Source organism: Elgaria multicarinata, chromosome 5 (assembly GCF_023053635.1).
Source record: "Elgaria multicarinata webbii isolate HBS135686 ecotype San Diego chromosome 5, rElgMul1.1.pri, whole genome shotgun sequence".
In the NCBI taxonomy this organism is placed as follows: domain Eukaryota; kingdom Metazoa; phylum Chordata; class Lepidosauria; order Squamata; family Anguidae; genus Elgaria; species Elgaria multicarinata.
Genome location: NC_086175.1, coordinates 112424777 through 112451934, shown reverse-complemented (window position 1 = coordinate 112451934; position 27158 = coordinate 112424777). Strand labels below are relative to the sequence as shown.

Genomic DNA, 27158 nt, shown 5'->3' with positions numbered 1-27158 from the left:
ATATCTTCCACTCTGGATACAAGTGGAGAAAATAATTCTCTAAGTCAGAAAGAATCTGGTCCTAGTTAGTTCAGCAATTTGTGCTGGTTTTTAAATCTTCTAAGGTAAGTCTTTTAGGTATGCTTGGCTGTATAAATGTTATGAATTGTAACATATTCAATATAGTACATTAACAGGGTTGGGGGGTTTTTATTTGTGACACTGCTTTCAGTTCTATTAACCTGCCTTTTTTCCGCCATTGGACTGTTGCTGCCCTAACTTCAAGCACTTAATAAATGCATGATTTATAATTATACATAGCATTATAATTATATATCATTAATAACTATTTAAACATGGTAAAAGCTTTAGCTAACTAACTTTGTTTCATTACATTACATGTTGCTGCATAGTATGGTAATATCAAAATAAGAAGTGTTCTTTTATTCTCTTTGCAACAGACTGAGTTACATAGTATGAATTGTCTCTTTGCTTTGCTAGAAGACACTGGATTCTTTTGCGTGCCAGTTTTCCTGACCCCCACCCCAATGACTATGACGGCATATTGAGCAAATATGATCACCTTACTTAATCATGGATTTTTAGTTACATTTGTTATATATGGACATGGTTATAAAATCTTGAATTTTCAATTATGTGTTTCTGAATATATGCACATGTTTATCAGCCACATTTGCTACATTGTATCTGACATATCAAACACATTTGATCTCCCCTGTCCTAAACTGTCTAAACAAATAACACATGATGTGTGTGTTTTTTGGTTTTTTGCATATCTCCTGTGTGTAAAGACAGAATTGGTTTATGGAAGCTTTCTTTCATGGATGGATAACTCTTGGATCAAGGAAACAATCTAAGGAGTAATGGAATAAGGAAAGAGGAACATTTGTTTGCTCTGGTAACTGGGTTAGGGTGGGGTTGTACTCCATCATTTGGCTCTTCTCTTAAAACTTTTTCAGAAAAGGGCTCCCCAAGGCTCCCTCTTGGGTGTTTCTTGACACTAGCAGTCCAATTAAATTCTAGCTTTGCATTTTGAAAATGTTCATAATCAAGTTCTGGTGAACCTCTAGGTTGATCCTTAGTTATGTCACTGCTACTGACAGTCATTTGTTTAAAATATTTTTGCCACATCTGTCTAGTAAAAAGTGCTGCAGGTGATATACTGGATTAAAAAAAAAGCCAAGTAACAGCCTAATCCTATGCATGTCTATTCTGAAGTGTGACCAAGAAATGGAACACCTGGGCCAGATTCCTCTCAGGGATCGGATCTCTCTATATCTGGGCCTTGTGCTCCCCAGTGCTTTCTTGCCAGTACAGGCGATGCTCCCAGAGGGAATGGATAAAGAGGAGATGGAGCGCTAGGCTTCGGGCCAAAGAACTACCCTTTTAAGGCCCTCTACTCTTTAGGAAGAGAACAGAGCCTGAGAGGGGTGGTCTAACCTAGAGCAAGAGTGTTGACAGAAGTGACACAGAATCACTGATGCCCGGCCTTCAGTGCCCTGGCACAGCTGGGTGAGTCCCCTATATAAGCTGCAGTGAAAATGAGGCTTGGCAGGAAGGTAAAGTAGAAGATGGTTGCAAGGAGAGGGAAGCAAGGAGGAAACATCCCACCAGCCTCAAGAGTCTGGTGGATTCGTACTGGAACTTTGCAAGGATATCTTCTCGATCCTCCCAGAGTGCAGGACACGGAATAACGGGCTCAAGTTAAAGGAAGCCAGATTCCAGCTGGACATCAGGAAAAACTTCCTGACTGTTAGAGCAGTGCGACGGTGGAATCAGTTACCTAGGGAGGTTGTGGGCTCTCCCACACTAGAGGTCTTCAAGAGGCAGCTGGACAACCATCTGCCAGGGATGCTTTAGGGTGGATTCCTGCATTGAGCAGGGGGTTGGACTCGATGGCCTTGTAGGCCCCTTCCAACTCTGCTATTCTATGATTCTGTGATTCTAAGGGTTGGGCTGGCACTCAATTCCAAAGCATGAGGGGCATCACATGTGGCAATTCTGCCCTTGGAGAACTAGAACAGAAAGCGGATGGCTTTGGGGCACTCCCTATAACTCATTAGGACAGGAGCACTGCCAAGAATGAGGTGAGCTCTTCCTGATGCAAACTACCGAGATGGACTAGAAAGCAGCACTTTGGTGCTCCTGTAGGGCAATATCCTCTTGGGCTAAGCTCTCATGGAGATGTGGCAGTATTATTACTTTTTTTTAATCGCAGCTATGAATGACAATACCCAATGTGCATAACTTATAACGTTGCAAATGGGATTAAACCATTCAGAGCTTCCATTACAATTTGCAAAGTGCTCATGCCTCTGTGCCATTGAAAACATACAATCCCATCTGATGGAAATGAGTATATGGTGAAATGGTTTTTCTGAATGATGCCACAAATAACTGTGGTGGTGATATTGTTGCATCGCTTTTCCTAAATCCTTAGTTTGTTGAAATTAAAAATACGTCCATGTATCATGTGACCCCTTTGGCACAATGTGCATCTGGTTTGGCTTTTATTTATTAGTACAAATAGTTATTTGTTTGTATTTGGATGTTCTCAAGGTGACCATAGACCTGTTCAAATAATACTTTGCTTCTGAACTCCACTTGACCGGCTCAGTGCGTGGAGAGAAGTGGGGCAAACAGAGTCTCTGGCCTTAGTTAGACCGGGCTTTATCACAGGGTGAACCCCATGATCATCCCTGTGCATCCACATGACGCACAGGGGATCCCAGGATCAGGGAGGGATGATCCCTCCCTTGCCCCACAATAGAGCCCTCCCCTTTGGGCCCGCATTTTCCACGGTCTAGGGCTGAGCCCAAGACCGTGGAATGTGTGGTCCGTTGCCGCGGTTTGAACCGACTTCACGTGATTACTTGCGCGGAGCCGGGAGCTGTGCCCATTGTGGTTTGGGTGGGGGGAGCTGGAAAAATAGTTTATTTTTTTTAAAAAAAAAAACCTTACCTTTAGCGCACGACCATTCGTGTGCTCCTTCCTTTTTAAAAATATAAAATGGCAGGCATGACACCTCTCTTCCTGAGGTCATCGTGCCTCACGTGTAAACGGAGGAGGGATTTAATCACAATGTGAGATCTTCCCTCCTGCATCGCGGACTATAAGGTAGGTCTAGCTAAGTCCTCTCTCTACCAACCTAGTGTGATTTCCTCATCTGTATGCACGTGGATAGATCATTCAGTTTCTGTTTACACATAAAGGAAACTCATTCACATGATGTACTTGCTTTGTATGTACATATAGAGCCTCATCAGATGAGCGCTTTATAGCACGTTCATTACTGGCCACTCACATATGTTACCTGGTCCTTTTGATGACGCTGCCTGCCTCCTGCATGTCTCTCGACTCTTTTGTTAGTTTTAGGATCACAAAATAAACCTGTTTTAATCCGATCCTTCTGAACTTGTGCTATAAAATGCCCACTAGAGGGTGCTGTCCCCATTGAAATCTACAGGCCACATTGCTGGTCTCTTCTCCGTGAAAAGTCCTCATTTCAAAAGCGGAAGAGAACCAGCAAGAGAGCCCATGGTAAGGAAACACGATTTCCCGCGATTTCTCCACTGTCTGATGAACCTCATAGTTGAAATCAGACCCTGCAACTTCATGTAGAGACATTATGCCAGGTAAGCAGGGGGAGCTACATAAACATGATCAGGGGAGCGGTTGGGCCAAACCGTGCAAGCTGGCCCAATGTGATGTAGGACTTAAAAGCCAGAGTCCAGATCTACACCAAGCAGGATATAACACTTTGAAAGCGGTATATGGAATGTGTCATGGGCCCCAACAGTTGTCAGTGCATTTCAGTGCCATTATAAAGCAGTATTGTAGATCCTGCCAGAGGTTTCATTTACTGAAGCTGACTTTCTTTTAGATGACCGAAAATATCACTTCAAATGTTCAAAAGCATGGTTGTGTGGAAATATTTCATATCCCATATGCATTTCTTAACTTCGCCGTATCAGAACTTTGTTCTTTGAAAAATAGTAAATTTTAATATGGTGTTTTTATTCTTTTATTCTATTTGTTGTTCACCACTCCAAAATCTTTTGGAGATGGAGTGGTATATAAATATTGTAAATAAATACAATAAAAATATGTTCTCATAGCAAGCTTTTTCCCATCTTCATCATTTTTTTATATCGTAGTAGCAATACAGGCTGTGCAAAAATTCACTGCTGCTTTTAACAGCAGCAACTGCAAGGTAAAGATCATCTTGGTCTTTGTAAAGTTTGTTAGAAAAGACTGTTATGGGAATAATTGGGCATCTGGTAGTAGCTGGGATTTCTGTACCGTCCGTACAATGAAAGTGCTCCGCTGAGACATGTGAGAGAACTGAGTAAATAAACAAAGAATCTTAATGAACAAATATAATGAACTTTGCATTGCTTTTTTCTTTATCAGCAACCAAACCCAATTATTTCTCTTTGTTTTTCTCCGAAGCCTTTGACCAAATACTTTGAAACCCTATTTCCTTGTATTCTGTCGCTGATAGTTTATCAGGACACACTTTAAATAGTAAAGACTCTTGTTAATTCAAAATGTGTAACAGCTGCTGCAACTATTATTAACCAGCAATGTTGCCTGGCTATTTTCTCAGAGGGTTGACAGACCCATTGCTGTGACTACTTATCAGCTATTAATGTACTTTTAATTATTAGTTGTTCAATTTCCAAGCTTGAAATTAAAACAAATATAATGAATATTAGTTCATTTATGTTGAATAAAATTAAATTAAACCCATGCTTTTTAAAGATGTGGGCAAGCCAAAATTCACAATGGAATGCAAGTGTCTAAAAGATACATGTTATACATGACCACAGGCTGACATTAAATTTCAGTCCAGTTTTATAGACAGGTTGTAAAATAAACTTTTAATCACAGGAGTTGTGGAATCAGTGAGCTAACAATAGCTGTTCCAGCTCAGTGTAACAAATAACGTTACACTAGGTTTGCAGATTTTTACTCGTGTAGTACAGGCATATATGCTGGTAGAGATTATTAGCAATGACGTGTAAGGATGTGTTCCTACATATGCTGTTCATATGAAAATACCGTATTTCTTCAATTGTAAGACGCCATCGATTGTAAGACGCACACTAATTTCAGTAGCAACAACAGGGGAAAAAAAAACCTAAGACACACCCGCGATCCTAAGACGCACCCCATTTTAAGGGATGTTTATATGGGGAAAAAAGTGTGTCTTAGAGTCGAAGAAATAGGGTAGAAGTAAAGTAGTAGCAAATTCTTGTACTATTCCCATTTATTGCAATGGGACTTGTGCAGGGGGACTTCACTCTGTATGTATGTTTGCATGAATACAATATAAGTTACCTTAAAATTTTAGTATTACGTGATATAGGGTTGAGCATAAGTTTAATTTAATTGAAAGCCCTACCCTACATTATTTTTGCCCATGGCTTAGCGAAAAGGCAAAAGATTATTGTTTCTAAAATTTGGTAGCAGTTAAAGCCACTTGCTTTTTATAGAAAAGATACTTCAAACCTTACTTGGATGTTTTATTTTGAAAACTGCTGAGAATAGCAATAATAAGTAAATATGAAATCTGGGGTGAATACCCATGAATGTCTCTTATATAAATAAATGTATCTTCTTTCATCTGGGATCGTATTATGAATGGCTGAATATTTTCATTAGAAGTGTGCACTGACACCCAGCTTGGACTCCAATTCAGAGGTTGAGAGATGGTCCAATTTAGCTAATATGAATTTAGAGTCCATCCTCTTTGATAATCAATGGGAGGCTTTGTGCATCCCATTGTGACTATCATGGGATATCAAAAAATGACTAGTTTTTTCTTTTCACAGAATTGGATATTTGCAAACATAGTAGCCCCTTAGAAGGAAATTACATCTGCTAGATGTCATAAAAATAGATGCAGTGTTTTTTGTACTATTCACCTTTATAGTTTGTATTTTTGCTGAAGAAAACTGATGATGACTTTAAAATTTCTATGTAGTACTGGATGAAAATTGCTGGAATCAGCTTCTGAGGGTATCAAGCCATCCAAGCTTCAGAGGGTTTTGTTCAGGAGCAGCCCTGACATTTTGAGGGTCACCAAAAGAGGATGCACTCCCCGCCCCCATGTTCCTTGTGGACCATTGCTCTGAAAATGACAGGCAACCTAGAGGTGTCCCTAAGTAAGAAACCTGCAAAGTCTTGGAAGTATAGAACCAGCAGTTCATGTGCAAGGGGAATCCTCAATTTGTGGGGTGGAGGGGAGTGAGAAACTTTTTCTCCCCCTTCCCTCCCTCCAAAGTTTGGTGGTTGTTTTTGCAACTTGTATTGAAATGGTACATATCATAGAGGTGTCCCCAGGCAAGAGACCTGCAAGGTTTCAGAAGGATAGTTGCAGGGGCTAAAGAAAAACAAGTTTTAAGGCTTTTCACTGACTTACAGTAGGGGTTTTAGGGTGGGCAAGAAGCCATCCCCACTGCACTGGGTTCAGACAACACAGCAACCTGTGCTGCATCATGGGTAACTGCAAATGATGGGTGCTTGCACAACACGCGAGGGAGATGAGGAAGAAGCCACGGCGGCTTCTTTTACTAATGTGGTCATCTGAACACCCTCATAGTGAGAGCCAGTGTGGTGTAGTGGCTAAAGGCAGGTGGAGACGAACTCCTGGTGGATGCAATCAAATATTGGTAAGTGCCTATAGTAAGGCATATTCAGGGGCACTGAGGGCAGCAAAAAAACAATACTTTGCTGCCACTATTAAATCTTCAATTTGCCGCCCAGCGGAGCTTTTTAGAGTTGTCCGGGGGCTATTACATGCTGGTCCCAAGGACACGGTAGAATCATCTGAGGCCCACTGTAATGAATTTGCTAGGCACTTCTAGAATAAAATCTTTTGCATCCGCCAGGACTTAGACTCCAGTGTTATAGCAGGTGAATCTAGTGAGGTGTCCAGAGTACAGTCTTGTCATGTAATCTTGGATGAGTTTCAGTTGGTACAGCTCGAGGATGTGGACAAGGTGCTTGGACAGGTCCACACAACCACCTCTGTACTGGATCCTTGCCCCTCTTGGCTAATAAAAGCTAGTAGGGATGGAACAGCCGGCTGGGCCAAGGAGGTGATTAATGCCTCTCTATGAGAGGGAGTGGTCCCAGACCGTCTGAAAGAGGCGGTAGTGAGACCACTCCTGAAGAAAACTTCCTTGGACCCGGAAAATCTTAGTAACTACAGGCCGGTAGCAAATGTTCCATTCCTGGGCAAGGTCCTTGAGCGGGTGGTGGCGGGCCAGCTCCAGACACTCTTGGATGAGACTGATTATCTGGATCCATTTCAGTCGGGTTTCAGGCCCGGCTTTGGCATGGAAACAGCCTTGGTCGCCCTGTATGATGACCTGTGTCGGGAGAAGGACAGGGGGAGTGTGACTTTGTTGATTCTCCTTGATCTCTCAGTGGCTTTCGATACCATCGACCATGGTATCCTTCTGGAACGTCTGGCTGAGTTGGGAGTGGGGGGCACTGCATTGCAGTGGTTCCGTTCCTACTTCGCGGGACGGCTCCAGAAGGTGGTGCTTGGGGGACATTGCTCGGCCCCGTGGACTCTTCAGTATGGAGTTCTGCAGGGATCGGTCTTGTCCCCCATGCTGTTTAACATGTACATGAAACCGTTGGGTGCGGTCATCCGGAGTTTTGGAGTGCGCTGTCATCAGTACGCTGACGACACGCAGCTCTACTGCTCCTTTTCATCCTCATCAGGTGTGGCTGTGGATGTGCTGAACCGGTGCTTGGCTGCGACAATGGACTGGATGAGGGCTAATAAACTGAAGCTCAATCCAGACAAGACTGAGATACTGCTGGTGGGTGGTTCCTCTGATCGGATGGGGGGTGTTCAACCGGTTCTGGATGGGGTTGCACTCCCCCTGAAGGAGCAGGTTCGTAGCTTGGGGGTTCTCCTAGAACCATCTTTGTCACTTGAGGCTCAGGTGGCCTCGGTGGCACGGAGTGCTTTCTACCAACTTCGGTTGGTGGCCCAGCTACGCCCCTATCTGGACAGGGATAACCTAGCTTCAGTTGTCCATACTCTGGTAACTTCCAAATTAGATTACTGCAATGCCCTCTACATGGGGCTGCCTTTGAAGACGGTTCGGAAGCTGCAGCTTGTGCAAAATGCAGCGGCCAGATTGATAACTGGTGCAGGGAGGTTTGAGCATGTAACACCGATTCTGGCCCGCTTGCATTGGCTGCCTATATGTTTCCGAGCCCAATTCAAGGTGCTGGTCTTAACCTATAAAGCCCTACATGGCTTGGGACCACAATACCTGACGGAACGCCTCTCCCGACATGAACCTACCCGTACACTGCGCTCAACATCTAAGGTCCTCCTCCGAGTGCCTACTCCAAGGGAAGCTCGGAGGATGGCAACAAGGGAGAGGGCCTTTTCAGTGGTGGCCCCCCGACTGTGGAATGATCTCCCCGATGAGGCTCGCCTGGCGCCAACATTGTTATCTTTTCGGCGCCAAGTCAAGACTTTTCTCTTCTCCCAGGCATTTTTAACAGCATTTTAACAGCATTTAACAACGTTAAGTTTGTTTTTAATGGACCCCACAATTGTTGTTTTTAAATGGATACTGTTGTTTTTATACTGTTTTTATGTGTGTGTGTGTGTGTGTGTGTGTGTGTGTGTGTGTGTTTTTAAATTGTATACTTTTAATGTTTACTATTTTTAAATGTTGTAAACCGCCCAGAGAGCTTCGGCTGTGGGGCGGTATATAAATGTAATTAAATAAATAAATAAATAAATAAATAAATAAAGTGTCAGACTGGGAGTCAGGAGATCCGGGTTCTAGTCCCCACTCAAAAATGGACACCCACTGGGTGACTTTGGGCCAGTCACAGACTCTCAGCCCAACCTACTTCACAGGATTGTTGTTGTGAGGATAAAATGGAGAGGAGGAGGAGGAGGAGGATTATGTTCACCACCTTGGGTTCCTTGGAGGAAAAAGGGCGGGATATAAAGGAAATCAGTCAATCAATCAATCAAATAAATAGTGAGGCTTGGTGGCATTGGAAGAATGGCCATCCTTGCCCTTCCTCAAAACATAGTAATTGGGACTCCTGGTAAAACATGTCCCAGGATTAGGAGGTGCACTCATCAGTCACTCAACCACATTCCTTCGCTCCCCCACCTCCCCGCATTCAGTCAATTAATGGACTGATAAATTGATTAAATTTTCAGATATTTACATGCATTGTCATACCAAATATCATCTTAGAGGAGCCATTTCCAACCAAAAGGGTGTACATGGTGTGTGTGTTTTTAAATGATGCTTACCATCTGCAGTTTGTATAACAACTTGGGTTTTTAATGATAATGATAATTTGCTGCCCAGTTAATTGATTAGCTGATTATTATTATTTTTAAAAATAATTAACCTGATTATTTGGTTTGTCTTTGCAACTGAAATATTTTTCATGATTATCTAACTTACTTTATTCTTTAGCAGATGGTACGTGAACAGTATACTACAACAACACCAGGTACTAATCTACAGAGACCAGAAACTGAGTATGTCTACAATGTTGGCATCTATGGCTGGAGAAAGCGTTGCCTTTACCTATTTGTCCTCCTCCTGATCATCCTCTTAGTTGTGAATCTTGCTTTGACAATTTGGATTCTTAAAGTGATGTGGTTTTCTCCAGTAAGTGTCTTCTTTTATTAGTCATTTTTTGGTCGGGCAGGGGACGTGTACTCATATACTCCCTTATCTAGGGCCTTCTCAAATCCTGAGGAATGTTTCACCTGATTATAGAATTACACCACCACCACGATCCCAATTGTGGAATCCTCTCCCCACATCAGGCTCCTACTCAGAAGTCTTTTCAGCCTCAAGAGCTACTTTCCACCAGGCCTTTTAATTCTCAGTTTTATTCATGGAGTTTCTTGCTACTATCTTTTGGTGTCATTTTTGCTTTGTTGTGTATTGTGCTTTTATTTCATTTGCTCTGAAATGGCTTTATTCAAGGGCAGTGTATAATTTGTTCAAGTGTCATTTTTAAAATTATTTATGTCTTCACCTGATCTATTTATCTGGTTTGCACCATACTTATTAGCAGCAAATCTAACATTTTCCTATTATTTTATCCTATCCTATACTATCTTACTTTAAGGCTGCAATCCTAAGTACACTGAGTTCAATAAGACCGTAAGCCTCATTGAACTCAGTATACTTCTGAGTCAACATAATTTCGCTTACATTCCTTTAAATTCATTCTTTAATTCTTAAGTGATGATGATCATCATATTTCAATAGATTAAATTGTCGAGGTGTTTCATGTAGCAAAGTGTTACTGTGTGTTGTACTTCTGAGCAAACATGATTTTGCTTGCATTCCTTTAAATTCACTCTTTAATCCTTAAGTAATCGTTGTCATATCTCCACAGGTTAAATTGTTGAAGTGCCTCATTTAGCAAAGTGTTACTGTGTGTTGGTGAAAGATCTAAATCCTTTCATTGAGGAGAAAGCATATAAATTCATGTGCATGTAAAGCAGTTGTGGGTAGATGAAGCCCTCTTTGCTCAGCAGTAATGCACTGATTGCATTTTCAGGAAGTAGAGGAAAAGCATAGAGACTAAAGGCATGTCTAGACCTCCCAGCTTTCCGGGAGGGAAGGGGAGGGATCTCGCAATATGGTGATTGTGGGATTCTCCCCCTCTGTCTACACGCAGCGCGCGACTTTCCGGGAGGACGGAGGACATTGTGCCCACCATTTTTTTTTATTACAAATGAGCACAGGAGAGCTCCTACGCAAAGATACTTTTTTATAAAAAAAAATCCTTTTTCACCCCACCCCACTCCTTGCAGTTACGCTGGTATGGATGGCCACATGTCCCGTGGTCTCGGAATCATCCCGAGACCGTGGGAAAAACTGGGATTAAAGGGTAGGGTGAGATGCAATTACTGCTTTTTGAAAAGGGCTCTGTGCGTGCAACACTGATGTGTAGATTAGGGAAGGGATCCCTCTGTGCAGCACCCACTTGTGGTTAAAGTACCTTATCCAGGTAGGGATATGTATGCAGATGTCTGCTTCTGCGCTCCTATGATAGTCGGATCAGGTGTGACATTTTGTTCTGAACCCCATTACTGGAAGATTCCTGTTACAGCCATCCAATGCTAATCTTGTCATTGTGTTGTATATTTTATTATTATTTACAACATCTATATACCGCTTCATATCTAAAATAGATTCCAGAGTGGTGAACATAGGAATAAAACAGTAAAAAGATGAAAAGATTAAAACAGCAAATTAAAATTGTTCAATTAAAAACAAAGTACCAATAAAAGCAGTGGCTGGTCACTTGAGGATTTCTTCCTGGAAAAGAATTGTTTTCAAGGAGGCACCAGAAACAGCACAGTATTGGCACCTGTCTGACTTCCATAGACAGGGAGTTCCAAATGGAAGGGGCCACCACACTAAAGGCTCTTCTCCTGGTGGATTCCAATTGGGCCATAGGTCTTTGTGGAACCACTAGGAGCATACCCTCTAATGACCTCAGTCACCAGGCAGGTTGATAAGGGAGAAGACGCTCTCTCAGGTATTGTTGTTGTTGTTGTTGTTGTTTTGTTATATTTATATCCTGCCTTTTGCTCAGGTGGGCCTCAAGGTGGCATCACAAAATTTAAAACATATACATTAAAAACCTATAAATAGAGATATAAAAAAGTTAAAAGTATATTAAACATATTCCAATATTAAAACATGTAAACATTTAAAATGACAATTTTAAAAAGTCCTTGGCACAGATGGAGGTCCAGTTCATTCACCAAAGGCCTGCCGGAACAGAAAAGTCTTTGCCTGTCTCCCAAAGCACATCAGGGAGGGAGCCAATCTAGCTTCCCTGGGAAGAGAGTTCCAGAGTACAGGAGCAGCCACCGAGAAGGCCCTCTCCTGCATTCCCACCAGGCGTGTATCCTGGTCCAAGTTGTTTAGGGCTTTGAACACTAGTGCAAGAACCTTAAACCTGGCCCAGTAGCCACTAGGCAGCCTTTGCAGTTCCCTTAGCACAGGAGTTATATGCTGAAAAGAGGCAGCTCTTGACAACAGCCAAGCGGCTGCATTCTGCACTAGCTCCAGCTTCCGGAACAGCTCCACATAGAGCACATTGCAGTAATCCATTCTTGAGGTTAATAACGCCTGTTCCACTGTATAATTTGAAGCATTCTTCCCTTCTTTTTTATTTTTATTTGTTTTTTTTAAAGAAGATGCTCCTCATGGAAGCGACACTGTGCAGAGAATTTTAAAATCACTTGTGTGAGAAATACAGTGTTGTTAAAGCTTACGGTTTTTATCATTACAGACTGGAATGGGATACCTAGAAGTTCAAAGTGAGGGGCTTCGTCTAGAAGGGGAGTCAGAATTTTTATATCCTTTATATGCCAGAGAAGTTCACTCTAGACAGGTAAGTAGGGCTGCAATATTGTACACACATATTTAGTCGTAAGACCCATTGAATTCATTGAGACATACTTCTGGGTACTCATTCACAAAATTGGGCTTTGAAAAGAAATATGTTTACAAATGATCATATACAAGATTTAGGGTGCAAAACTATGCATGATTAGACGTTTAAAAAAGTCTTACAAATCCAGCATTCCCTAGCCAGCCATGCTGCTTGGGGAATCCTGGGAATTGTAGGATTTTTTTCTGCCTAAACATCCATAGAATTGCACCCTCATACAGGTTAAACTCGGCAGCATATTCATAGAATCATAGAATAGTAGAGTTGGAAGGGGCCTATAAGGCTATCCAGTCCAACCCCCTGGTCAATGCAGGAATCTACCTTAAAGCATCCCTGACAGATGGTTGTCCAGCTGCTTCTTGAATGCCTCTAGTGTGAGAGAGCCCACAGCCTCCCTAGGTCATTGGTTCTATTGTCATACTTCTCTAACAGTCAGGAAGTTTTTCCTGATGTCCAGCCGGAATCTGGTTTCCTGTAACTTGAGCCCATTATTCTGTGTCCTGCACTCTGAGAGGATCGAGAAGAGATCCTGGCTGTCCTCTGTGTGACAACCTTTCAAGTATTTGAAGAGTGCTATCATGTCTCCCTTCAGAGAGGGGAACCAGAGAGAGAGTTGGAATAAATGTGGATTTGTGTTTTCTACAAATCTAGCCACACCAGGTAGTACATAGGCTAGGACCAAGAGTGGTTGTACTGTGGTCTTTGAAGTATGCATCACTGGCATTGAAGGAAGTGACCACTCAAGCTACATGAGGGCAGAACTAACAAGTTGGGTAGGGATGTTCCAAGCTTAAAGGCACCCACAAAGGGTCCTCTGCTGCCCCTGCCCCTTTTCCCTACCTCAAAGACCAGTAACTCTTTGGGGTTACTGTACCTTTGGGTAGAACATAGAAACAAAGTAGTGGGGGGCATTCCCCAGGCCCTGTCAGAGCATCCTTTCCTGCCAGTCCCAGAATCCCCAGTGGGATACTAATGTCAAGTGCATAATTTCTGCCAGGGAGAAAACCCTCCAAGGGTAAATGTCTTACTGGGCATTTGGGCAGGGGGGGATGCTGCAAGCATTCGAACAGAGCTTTTAGCTTTTGCACATGCCCCTGTCCTATTCAAATGTTGGCAGCACTCCTGGAGTGGGAGATAGGGGGTTGAAATAGGGTCAACAACTAAGGGCTAAGTAAATGCAGGAAGATAAATAGAGACAGATTGCAGTGGGTGAAAACAAAGGCAGGATCCAAACTATCCGCTCTGATCTGGCCAGCTCTGCTCCTCTTCCAGTTCCTGTTCCTCATCTGTCAGCTCCTCCTGCAAATTTCTCTGCGTTTCCTTCGGTCTCTGCGGATGAACTGTCTACAATACTGCGCTCTTCGAAGCCTTCCACTTGTTCTCGTGATCCGATTCCTTCTCGCGTCTTTATTAATCTTATTCCTGCTATCCTCCCTTCCTTGCTACATATTATTAATCTTTCTCTGTCCTCTGGTTCATTTCCTTCTGCTTTTAAACATGCTACAGTCTCTCCCATTCTCAAGAAACCTACTCTTGATAGGCTCTCTCTGTCTAACTACCGACCTGTCTCTTTGTTGCCGTTTGTTTCAAAGATCCTGGAGCGTGCGGTCTACTCTCGCTGTCTTGACTTTCTTTCTAGTAACTCTGCTTTGGATCCATTTCAATCTGGATTCCGTCCTCTGCATTCCACCGAAACAGCCCTTACTAAGATCACCAATGATCTCCTTACTGCCAAGTCTAAAGGCCATTATTCCGTTCTTATTCTCCTTGATCTAACTGCAGCCTTTGACACGGTTGATCATGATCTTCTCTTAGATTCCCTTCATGACCTTGGATTTTGTGGCTCTGTCTATAACTGGTTTGCCTCCTATCTAGCGGGTCGCTCTTTCAGCGTGTTGACTAATGGCAGCTCGTCTTCCTCCTTTCCCCTTTCAGTAGGGGTTCCGCAAGGCTCGGTGCTTGGCCCGTTGTTGTTTTCCTTATACATGTTGCCCTTGGGCAAGCTTATTCAATCTCATGGTCTCCAATATCATCTGTACGCCGATGATACACAACTATATCTGTCATCTCCGGAACTTTCTCCTGATGTTCACGATCGTATCTCGGCATGTCTTTCAGATATCTCAGCTTGGCTGCTTCATCGTCGCTTGAAGCTTAACATGGCAAAGACTGAATTGCTTGTTTTTCCTCCTAAACCTTCTCCTCATCTCTCATTCTCTCTTATTGTCAATGATGTTACGCTTACTCCGGTCAAGGAAGCTCGTAGCCTTGGCTTTATCTTCGACTCCTCGCTCTCCTTTATTCCTCATATTGAGGCAGTAGCTAAATCTTGTCGATTTTTCCTGTATAATATTGCCAGGATTCGATCATTTTTGTCTGTCTCTTCTGCCAAGACGCTTGTTCATGCACTGGTTATTTCACGGTTGGACTACTGCAACCTTCTTCTCTCTGGCCTTCCTTCTTCTCACATCAGCCCGTTGGTTTCTGTTCACCACTCTGCCGCAAAGATCATCTTCTTAGCACGCCGCTCCGACCATGTTACTCCGCTTCTGAAATCTCTTCATTGGCTTCCAATTCACTTCAGAATCCAATATAAACTTCTCCTGTTAACCTTCAAAGCTTTTCACGGTCTAGCTCCTTCCTATCTCTCCTCTCTCATCTCACACTATTGCCCCGCTCGTGCTCTTCGCTCCTCTGATGCCATGTTTCTCGCCTGCCCAAGGGCCTCTACTTCCCTTGCTCGGCTTCGTCCATTTTCGTCTGCTGCCCCTTACGCCTGGAACGCTCTTCCAGAACATTTGAGAACTACAAGTTCAACCACAGCTTTTAAAGCTCAACTAAAAACTTTTCTTTTTCCTAAAGCTTTTAAAACTTGATGTTGTGCAGACTTCTACTGTTACTTTCTACTGTTAGTTTTTCCCTACCCTGTGCCTGCTTACCCTTCCCTGTACCTGTTGGCATTCTCTTCCCCTCCTTATTGTTTTACTATGATTTTATTAGATTGTAAGCCTATGCGGCAGGGTCTTGCTATTTACTGTTTTACTCTGTACAGCACCATGTACATTGATGGTGCTATATAAATAAATAATAATAATAATAATAATTAGGAATTCCAGTCATGCAGCTAACTTTCCCCACAACACTGCCAAGATTATCATCGGCTATTGGGAATATGTAAGGAACCATGATACTTAGCCAAAGGCTATCTGAAAGTTTTCTAAATTTGCATTTCTTTTTTCTAAACTCTAGGACTCATCGCTATTATTACAATCTACCCATAATGTGACTTTAAACGCACGCAATAGTGATGGGAACGTCACAGGCAGATTAAGTGTAGGTAGGTTTAATCTATGTTTCTTTAATTTGCATTTTGAGAGTTTTGAATATGCAAAGAGTTGCACACATTCATTGTTGTGATCTCATATATCATTGAGATGCCATACAAATAATCCAGAATGTCAAATTAACTAAGGCCACAATTGTATGGGATGTATCCTGGCTACTCGTAAGCCTCCGAACCAGGAAGCTTATGAGTATCCTATGCAGAGCAAGGTGCTCCCCACTCTGCATTTTAGCTAGATGGGTGATTTCGCCCCGCTCTGTATTTTAGCTAGATGGGTAATTTTGCCCACTCTGCATTTTAGTTAGATGGGTGATTTCGCCCACTCTGCATTTTAGCTAGATTGGTGATTTCACCCGCTTTGCATTTTAGCTAGATGCGTGATTTTGGCCATCTAGCAGAGGTTTCAGAAATGGGGAAGGAAGGAGGCTGGGGACGGCTAGAGATACCTCTTCAGCTACAAGGGGGAAGGGTGGGGGAAGTGCAGTTTCTCGGTTCCAAGCTTGGAGCCCTGGTTACAAGCTCAGAGCCAGGAAACCGCACAATCCAATGTCCCTCCAGACACTGTCTAGGGGACACAGGATTGCTCCCTAAAGAAACCAAAAGATGTTATGATTTTACTTGAAAACCAAAATTTAGACTATTTGCTTTTATCTTTGTGTTTCCATTTACAATTTTTTTCAGCAAGATATCAGCATCTAATTTACAGAACCATTTTATATGATGTTCAAAATAGTTCTATTGATTGGGATTTTATTTAGTTAATTAGTTGAAATATTTGTATCCCATTCCTCAGCCAGAAAGGCACCTAGTGTGGCTTACATGCAATCAGTAGAACAAGACAGTTGTTTAGATATGGATTTTAAGAATGCTTGTGTACTTTTTAGGTCCTGACATGGTACAATTCGATGGTCAGGAATTTCAGATCAACTCTATGGATGGAAACCCTCTTTTTACTGTGGATGAAAATGAAGTTATAGTTGGTCCAGATAAACTTCGAGTAACAGGTTTGCATACAAGTCTAAAAAGAGCACAAAACATTATTTTAGAAGTAAAAGTTTCACGTGAAAAGGAAATAAAAGCTTTACTGCAGAAAACAGTCAGTTGGTATTGATTAATGAACTCATTGATCATAGGTATAGGGAGCAGTTCTGTGATCCCTGGGCAAGCATCCCTGGGACCATAGGAATATTTGGAGCTCCCTTCCAAGACTGAAGACAGCACTCCAACCTCAGAGCCAGACTATTTTGCGCCCTAGGCAAGGTGAGCTCTGGGTGCAGACAGGGAGTGGGGCTACCTCACGGTGGTGTGTGTCAGGGGGTATCACTTGCACTGTCCCAAATCTTATTGGGGTGCAGCACCGCCCCTTATTCTGAGGGGCAGCCCATGGGCGCCACTTCTTCCACGCCCGGCTCTGGAAGGGCAGCCCGTCCGAGCCTCCTTTGGGGCACAGCAGCAAGGCTGGGCACGCCACTTCTGCCCCCAACTATGCAAACTGCTCCTGTGCCTCTGCGCGCCCTGCGAGGAGGGGCTGCGAATGAGCCCTGGCTGGCTGCGGGGGTGGTGGCCTCTGCCCACAGTCTCTGCTTGGTCTCCAGTGGCTGCAGCCCCCAACAGGGAAGGCAGCGCGCCACCACTGCTGCTGCTCCGCGGGGGCTGCCTGTCTCTGCGTCCTCTTCGCCCGCCTCCCCAGCCCACAGAGCCTTCAGCTGTCCCCCAGCCTGCTCCTTTCCCGTCTCCAAGGGTTTTGAAACAAGCAAGGAAAAAAAAAACCCACACAGCACACAAGCCAAGCCCCCACCCCCCAAAACCTCTGACCCCAGGAGTGGCACCTCTGATGTCTGCGTCCTAGGCGGCTGCCTAGTTGGCCTTAATGGTAGCGCCGGCCCTGAGTCAGAGATATGCCCCCCCCCCCCGCATCCTTGCAGCCTGCGCAGAGAGAACTGCGCCAGCTCCCCTCTGAGGTCGGAGGAGGTGGAAAGGGGACATTCTGGTGGGTGGGGAGCGGAGGAGACTGCAGAAGGCTGGATACAAGTTAACCTGATCCACTTCCAGCATCCTTCTCGCCCTCACTAGGTGGGCTAAAATCTGCAGAGCAGAGGACCCGGAGGCACAGCTCACCCCTGCCACTCCTCCCACCCTGCATTGGATGATCGGACACCAAGTTTGGGGGCTTCTGATCATCGAGAGTGCCATAGATGGGATTGTGCCCTTAATATGAGATCTTTCTATAGTATTTAATTTACTGCTGGTTGCTGTTTTAGTTAAAGTGTCATTCATTAAATATCTTCCAAAGCGCATCTATATTCATGTATTAACATATTTATTTTAATTGTATTAGTTGGCAAAACAAAAGCAAGACAGTTATTCAATTAAGCTTCAGTATGCCGACATTACTAGAAACAACTATGTCCTCCAATTCTTCTAAGAATCCGCAGCAGCATTTATCCCCATGATATTACAGAACATCATGTTTTGTGTCAGGAGCTCACCCTCTGGCCACACCAGCTTCAAATGATGGGAAATCTACATAGGACCCTAAAATCCAATAACTCTATATGGGAGTTTCTCATTGGCCTGTGACCTAATTTCCCTTATGTGTACAGAACAAAGTTCACAGATTAGGCCTTTTCCATATGAAGCCCCCTGCAGCCCCTCAAAGCTGCTGCTGAGAATTGGGGAATGGCGTGGGAAATGTGGGAGCTGTTGACCCTGTTCAGAAGACACCTTAAACCATGGCTTTAACCATGGTGAATAAAGCAAAAAGCCTTATTCACTGTGGTTTAAGGTGTCTTCTGAACACAGCCTGGCTTTCTGGCTTCACTACCATGGCTAAAGCCATGGTTTGTGTCTTCTGAACTGGTGATTTTGCAGGACCATTGTTGGGATCTGTTAACTGTGTAATTAGGAAAGGGTTGTTGTCGTCGTCGTCCCCCGCCCCACCCCATAATGGGAGGCTGGGTTGTCTTTTTCCTTTGATACCTAATGGCCACAACAAGTTTCTTTCCTGTATTTCAGGGCCAGAAGGAGCTCTTTGCGAACATTCTATAGAAACACCCCTTATCAAAGGTATTAAAGATGCAAAAGGTGATAAAGAGCTAAGGTAAGAATGTGTCTCAAAGGTAAATATTTATTTAAAGCATTTTAACCCCATTTTAACCCAGAGTCATCCCATGAAGCTGATTGGTGGAAGATTCAGGACAGATAAAAGGAAGTTCTTCTTCACAAAGAGCATAGTTAAATTATGGAGTTCACTAGCCCAAAGATGTAGTAATGGCAACCAATTTGCATGGCTTTAAAAGGGGGTTAGATACATTCTTGGAGGAGAAGGCTAGCAGTGGCTACTAGTCCTAATGGCTATGTGCTACCTCCAGTATCAAAGGCAGTATATACACCAGTTGCTGGGGAACATGGATGAGTGGGGGGGGTGCTGTTTCATAGAATAGTAGAGTTGGAAGGGGCCTATAAGGCCATTGAGTCCAACCTCCTGCTCAATGCAGGAATCCACCTCAAAGCATACCTGAAAGATGGTTGTCCAGCTGCCTCTTGAAGGCTTCTAGTGTGGGAGAGCCCACCACCTCCCTAGGTCATTAGCTCCATTGTCTTTCTGCCTAAACATACATGCGATTGCACCCTTAGTTTCTTAGTTTTAATATAACCTTTTATATTATATATAATTCACTGTGGCATATAAAGTGCCAATAATGTGGGGAATGGAACTGCACAGCATAGTAAAAATTTGTTTTATATATTATACAATTTGTCAAAATTAATAATTGTGGAAATTTTAATACTGGCAGGTATAGTCTGTACGAGTAAATATTCGTGATGCATCAACTGGGCCATTATCCAGTAACCATTTAACTAGATAATATAATGGGACAGCTGAAGTAAAAAAAAAGAAAGAAAAAGTACTCAATGCTAAGGCACTGCCAGGCCTAGAGGGATTACTAAAAATTTGTCAAACTTCCCATCTTTAATATTTGAAGTTATGATAACTGGTTATTCTTTCAGAATCTGTCTTTTTAAAAAACTCTTGGTGCGTTGCCATCAGTTCAAGGGATTCGAAGGAAATTTGGTAATTCATATTAACCTATGTTGGGACATGCCTGAAGGTTGTTTGAAGGTTTGTGCCGAGGTAGACAAGATGACAAATTGGTTTTACCATAAAATATGGTTAAACCCAAGTTGAGTTCCTTTCTTCTGACCATGATGTTTAATTATGGGAATGTGTGACATGCTGTACACCATGCTGTGCACGTCCCTGGCCCAACTCCACATTAGTGGCACATTATAGGTCACATGTTTCTACAACTACACTTTATAGGAGAACTTGATATGGGATTGCTTGTTCCTAAGTCTAGTTCTGTCCATTGAGTGGAATTCAGGGGATAAACTGAGGTTACAGAGTTTTACTCTAAAGCAATGAAGATATAGCAAAATATTAAACTATTCTTCCAAAGTTAAATCCATATCTTCTTACATTAAGAAGCTCAAAACTGTCATCTATGTATTGAAAACAAAACTGTAACTGGTGCCCCAGATCCCACAATTGCTAGGGCTTTTTCTTTCAAGGAAAATCAATTACACAGCAGTTGAGTCTCATGCATTGCGCTATTTTATGTACTATGATATTAATTGTTGAACGTGTGTGAGTCATTCTAACAGAGAGCATAAGAGCACAAGGCTGATACAAAGGGCTTTTCTGTTGTGAAGTCTCTTTAAGGCCTAGTGTGGAATTTCATGAAAGACTGATTTATTAGGAAGGAGGTTGTGCGCAAATGCTCCAGAAATAGAAGGAGGTGGGTTACTCCTACACTACATATTAAGCTTTTTTTTTAAAAAAAAAATATCTCTTTTACTTAGAAAGTATTTAACTGATTTGCTTTGCCATAGGGGCAGTTTGTATACTTTATTTTCAACAAAGTAGCTTCACTCTTGCCATGCCAAAATGTACAGTGCTCCACATACTGAACACCATGGACATTCAAAATATTAAGTGCACAAATCATGGCGTCCTAAATGTACAGGACTTCAGCCTTGACACAAATAGCCTTGAGTATGCTGGAATCTGAAGCACCAGTTACACTCTAGTTTTGCAATGCATAGAGATTTTCTAGCTTCTTCAGCTAAGCAGAAAACAGGGGTTTCACTGTAAATGCACTTATTTTCTACTCTTGAAAAGACATTGTTTTCCACAGTGTCTTCCTCTGTCATTTGTCTCTCTTCTTCTCCTTCTCCTCATTATTTTATAGGCTGTATCTAATTGTGTCTCTCTGCAGGCACATGGCTCTTTGATCCACTGGAGGCTTCCATGAGCAGAAGGGGGGAGGCAGCTGTTCTTTACAAATCCCTCCTTTCTCCTGCAGCTCCTCACACCACCTCCCATGCAGTTGAAAAATTCCCCTGGCCATCTGGAGCAGAAGGGGAAGGAGAAATAGGGAGCTGCAGAGGGAAAGGGGAAATGAGTGAAAATTGCCTCCCCCATTTCATTCATGGACGCCTCTACTGGATCAAATAGCCTTCCATCAGCAGAGGAACACAATTGGATACAACCGTGTGGATTTATACCCCACTTTTTAGAAATTCTTCTGTTCCTAGTCTCCCAGTAAGAAGTTACAATAATGAAGACAGAGTGTGAAATCATTGAAATTGTGCTGGATTTTTCCTTTCAAAAGGGAAAGAGGGAGAGTGTGAATCAGGAGTGTTGAACCTCAGTCGAAATCCAGCCTGCCTGGGGTCCCAATCCATCCATCTAGATCACCCTTCCCCTGGGCCCCATCTCTTTCCGACTGCTGGTCTAAACCTCCATACACGTTCTATTCTGGCAGTAGTCTCTTACAACCCTCAAAATCAGAGGTTTCTCGAGAACAGTCAGCTATAAGGCAAGGGTGGGTGTAGTTAGGAAGAAAAATCCGCCAGTACTATTTGCATTAACACAGACCTCTTTGTTTTCCAGCTGGAATCAGTAGAAAAGAGTGGTAAATATTGTTCAAAAGAATGTGATGGAAGTTCCAGAATGATAGTCATATTAAAGAATCAAACACACCTTTTTGAATTTGTAAAACATGCTAGTTTTAGAAGTTACCTCTTTCTCTTAAAATGTAAGCAGGTGCTTAACTCTCCCTTACGAATCCATGGGACAGAGATGCTTAACTTTGGCTGGATTGTGTACATTTTCATTTAGGATTGATGCACTTTCTGTGTTGGTATCAAGTGAAAGGTTTGCAGACCTTTTCTGCCACCTTGTGGCACTACAGATTTTCATGGGATTTGCCTGAATAATTTGCTTCTGAAAGCAAATTGCTTTATTTTTGTTTAAGGCTTATAAATTGAATTAATTGGCAGTATCTCTTTTAAAAAGACTAGTATTTTTTTTTAATTCTTAACAATTACTCAGTTTTATTTAATGTGTTTCAAGCCGTGTTACTACGTTAGTCTATATTTGGCCAACCTTTGATAAGTATTGGCACGATTTCTAGGATCCCAACCCCTTTCTTGAGATGCACTATGTGAACTGAAAATTTAGGAAACAAGAATATTTCTTTATTAAGCATTTGTCTTCCCTAAGAAATCAGTTATCTAAAAGTAGATGTTTGACAGTTCCTGTTGGCTTTCCTCCAGAAGTCAGCTTAAAAGTTACTCTATGACCTTTCCAATGTTAAATGCCAGCTGGTTCCACTTTAGTTCAAGTGGATCCCTTTTTATACAGGAAGGCTCAGAGTGTTCCAAAATGTTCTCCAAGGCTAAACAATCCTAAACCCTTCTTGCCATCTCTATCATCTCATCCACGTATTAAGATCCTACTCCCAGTTCTGTGTGGTTATTGGACCTGGACACGGAACTGGTAGCATTTCTGAAAATGCTTTTATCTGACAAAATTTAGCTTCAAGGACCTCATACTTATTTTCCAATTGAATTGGCAGGGCCACCCCTACCATTCGACTAGAGTGAGGCAACCACTTCAGGTGGCAGATGCTGGGGTGGGGTGGCCAGCAGTAGCAGCCCCACCAGCCATTCGTCCTGAGCCACTTGGCTTACAGAGCTGTATTTATTGTATTTATTTATTTATTACATTTCTATACCGCCCAATAGCCGGAGCTCTCTGGGCGGTTCACAGAAATTAAAACCATTCAAAGTATAAAACAACAGTATAAAACCATAATATAAAATACAATATAAAAGTTCAACCAGATAAAAACAGCAGCAATGCGAAATTACAAATTTAAAACACCAAGTTAAAATTTATTTATAGACTGTTAAAATGCTGGGAGAATAAAAAGGTCTTCACCTGGCATCTAAAAGCATATAACGTAGGTGCCAAGCGAACCTCCTTAGGGAGCTCATTCCACAGCCGGGGTGCCACAGCAGAGAAGGCCCTCCTGGTAGCCACCTGCCTCACTTCCTTTGGCAGGGGCTCACGGAGAAGGACCCCTGAGGATGACCTTAGGGTCCGGGCAAGTACATATGGGAGGAGGCGTTCCTTCAGATAGCCTGGCCTCAAGCTGTTTAGGGCTTTAAATGTTAATACCAGCACTTTGAATCAGGCCCGGACCTGGACTGGCAGCCAATGAAGCTGGAAAAGGACTGGCGTGATGTGGTCTCGTCGGCCAGTCCCTGTTAGTAAACGTGCTGCCCTGTTTTGTACCAGTTGAAGTTTCCGGACCGTTTTCAAAGGCAGCCCCACGTATAACGCATTGCAGTAATCCAAACAAGAGGTTATCAGAGCATGGATAACTGTAGCTAGGCTATCTCTGTCCAGATAAGGGCGCAGCTGGTATATCAGCCTAAGCTGATAAAAGGTGCTCTTTGCCACTGAGTTCACCTGTGCCTCAAATGACAGTTCTGGATCCAAGAGCACCCCCAAACTATGGACCCGATCCTTTAGGGGGAGTGCAACCCAGTCCAGGACAGGGCAAACATCACCTTGCTGGACAGATGAACCACCCGCTAACAGTACCTCCATCTTGTCTGGATTGAGTTTCAGTTTATTAGCCCTCATCCAGTCCATTACCATGCCCAGACACTGGTTCAGAACAGCCACTGCCTCACCTGGGTTTGATGAAAAGGAAAGATAGAGTTGGGTATCATGTATGCAGCGCACAGCCTGTCCTGCACTCTCTCTCTCTCTCTCTGAGGTGTGGTGGTGGTGGTGGACACTATCCCATTGGCAGTGTTGACATAAGTTTCAACTAACTGCCAGTTGGGTTGGGTTCTATATTTGGAATGTAGTCTTGTTGCGGCTACGTACATACAAGTGGCTACTCTACAGAGCCTGTATCCCATGTTGTCTTGCAACCAACTCCGGCCACCACAGATCACATAATGTTGACTAGATAGCTTGCACTACCATCTAGAGGCATTGGCTACCAGGTTGTGGTTGTAAACACTCACTTGGACATAATTCCCATTCAAATCAATTCCACTTGCACTGAAGTAGCAGTTATAAAGCTACTTTAATGAAATGTTAAGATTTCTTCTCATTGCTTTCTTCTCATTGCTTTCAGACTTGAATCACCAACTCGGTCTCTCAGCATGGATGCTCCGCGAGGGATTCACATTAAAGCCCAAAATGGAGCTTTTAAGGCTGTTTCTCTTTTGGATATCAAGCTTCACAGTAGCAATGGCGTGGTAACTTGTTAATACTTTATTTATTTAGCATCATTCAATACTGTTTCTAGTTGGTATTGGAGTGATAAGGTTGCCATTTGGGCTTGAGTTGTGTTCCTGCTGATTTTAGTTTCAGCGAATATGAGGATATAGCTGACCCTAAATAGTCTGGAATTGTTACGAAGAGCTAACTGCTTATTTGCAGTTTCTGTGATTCCATTTTAGATAAATGTATATTCAGGATATCTTAACAAAATTGCTTGTATAGACAAAATGCCTCCCCCCCACACACAAAAATTACCTCAGGCAACTGGACAATTCCTCACAATGCTACAGAGCAATGCTAAGTTGAGAGCATTGTGGGAAGTTAAAATGGCAGCTACAGTATATATAGGCACTCTGCACTGCTCTAAGTGCTATACCGGGGAAATTAAGGGAGGCACCAGGAAGTGTCAGCAGTGCTACGGTTCAAAGATGTGATGCAGGCCCTCATTCAGCGGGACCTAGATGAGCATTGCAGTATATGCACATCTGTTTCATGTGCAAAAACAATTTTCCTTAGTGGATTAAAGCATGGGTATATCATGCAACCCACATAATTCACTCATGTATTAAACAGTGCTGTAACAGTGCTTACTGCAGTGGACATGAATGGGGAAACCCAGGCTCAAATCTCCACTCAGCCTAATTTAACTCAAAGATGTGTATGAAGGTAAAATCATGTACGCCACCGTGAACTCCTTGCAGGAGTTAAATAATTGATGGCAGCAGAAAGTGGTAGTGTTTCAATTTTGGAAACCTATCCCATGTTCACAGGAATGGGTTAATTCAGACAGCAAGCCTTCCTAGGTTTTAAGACACCAAACGAGCAGAAAATAATAATATTCTAGTTCAGTCTATCCAACCACTCTCAGAATTTTCTTTTGCACAATGATACTGTCTTCAGAGTGGCTTTCCCCAGCTACATGTAAATATTTTTCTTGCTAAAGATGTTGCATGTTGAAGATGAAGTTCATTTTTGAACTTGCAAACTGATACAACTTCCATTACTTTGTTCAATAAAGGTACCACAGGAATGTTTGTGGGGGTGGGTGGGTTGCAAAACTTTTAATAAATGTTCTAAAATAGGCTCAGTTGATTGGAACCCTCTCCTATGTAGACTAAAAAAAATTTAGGAGACGTAGTTGAATAGAGCATATACCTGACAAACACTGACCAGCTGGACATTTCTTGTACTAAGTTACTGCTACACAAATTGATGTTTCTTTTCTTTCATTCAGCTTAGGCTTGATGCCGAAACTTTACGATTGTCCAAATTGCCTGCAGGAACAACCGGAGAATCTGGCGAATCTCAAGGACTCTATGAAGTCTGCGTTTGCCAAGATGGAAAGCTCTACTTAACAGAGGCTGCTAAGGACTCTAATTGCGTAAAATATAGTCGTGATTGTCAATAAAGCACCCTGAACATACATTATTTTCTGGCCATTTTTGCAAGGTTTCATAGCACTGAACTGATAACAAGGAAATCTATGCCTCAGCTGTTGTGATTGAACAGAGAAATGCAACTTAAAATTTATATTCAAAATCCTTGTGCCAAATATGTATATATTTACATTAAAAATAAGCAGCTACACTGAAAGCTTAAACACTTCCTTCCCAAATGTATATCTACTATTAATATAGTGCTCTTGTATATATATTCTTGTCAGTACTAAAATATTTTTAGTAATAAAAATATTTTGTGAGGGCTAGCAAGCCATTTGTCATTTGGCGTATGCATTTTAATTCAGTTTGGAAAGCACCACTGATTTACATTATTGCTAGAGTACCTGAAAAACTGCGCTACCTTCATACATAAAGAATTTATTTACTCAAGTATGAAAATAGTGCACTGCTTTTTCACGTATTCCTGCAATAATCTAAATCATGCAGTTCTGTTCAGCATGCAGAAGCTAAGGTGCAGACAAGTGAAGGAGGTAGAGAGGAGGAAGGCAGCTGAGTTGGCCTATTCTTTCCTGCACCCTTCCTTTGCTGCTCAGCGATGGCCAAATACACAAAGTTATATGGTATGGCAACCGAAGGTTTCGGCAGTGGCCAGGTGAGGGTAGTGCACCATCTGGGTCTGTTCCTGGGGATGTCTCATCTGGTCACGCATTCCTTAGATACGTCCTGTTTCAACCACTGTAATGTGCTCTATGTGAGGCTGCCTTTGAAATCTGTTTGGAAACTTCAGCTGGTCCAGAAGGCTGCAACCAGACTGTTACAAGAAGCACATGACTCCCTTGTTACAGTTTTGCTGGCTGCCAAACTTTTTCAAAGTGCTGATTCTGACTTATATAGCCCTATATGGCTTGGTACGAGGGTAGCTAAAAGTAAAATCCATATTAACAAAATCTATTAGTTTTATCTGTTTTAATCAGTTTTATGTATTTTATGGTATTTGTATCTAATGCTGTTCCCCACCTTGATCCAGAGGGAGAGGCGAGTAAGAAATATATTAATTAATTAATTAAAACAGCATAAAATATTGAGGTAGCCTGGTCCAAAGGCTTGGGACCAGGCTATCTGAAAGAATACCTTCTTTTGTACACCCAGCCACCCCCGCCCGAGTTTTAAGATCTTCAGAGGAGGTCCTTCTCTGGGTACTGCCGCCATCAGAGTTGCATTTGGTGGGAAATGAGCGAGGGCCTTCTCGATGGCTACTCCC

At 42.6% G+C, this 27158-nt stretch overlaps 1 protein-coding gene across 2 annotated transcripts; it reads left to right on the top strand.

The window, feature by feature from the left end:
• SGCG (sarcoglycan gamma) lies at positions 1-25920 on the top strand. Of its 2 annotated transcripts, XM_063127020.1 has the most exons (9): positions 1-104; positions 4158-4213; positions 9489-9683; positions 12340-12441; positions 15751-15838; positions 16729-16848; positions 18860-18944; positions 24349-24472; positions 25732-25920. In XM_063127020.1, the coding sequence occupies exons 3-9, from the start codon at positions 9489-9491 to the stop codon at positions 25903-25905; spliced, it is 888 nt and encodes a 295-aa protein (XP_062983090.1). In that variant the 5' UTR covers positions 1-104; positions 4158-4213; the 3' UTR covers positions 25906-25920. The 2 variants fall into 2 exon arrangements, with proteins under 2 accessions (XP_062983090.1, XP_062983089.1); XM_063127019.1 differs by lacking the exon at positions 4158-4213.
• The last annotated feature ends 1238 nt before the right edge of the window (positions 25921-27158 follow it).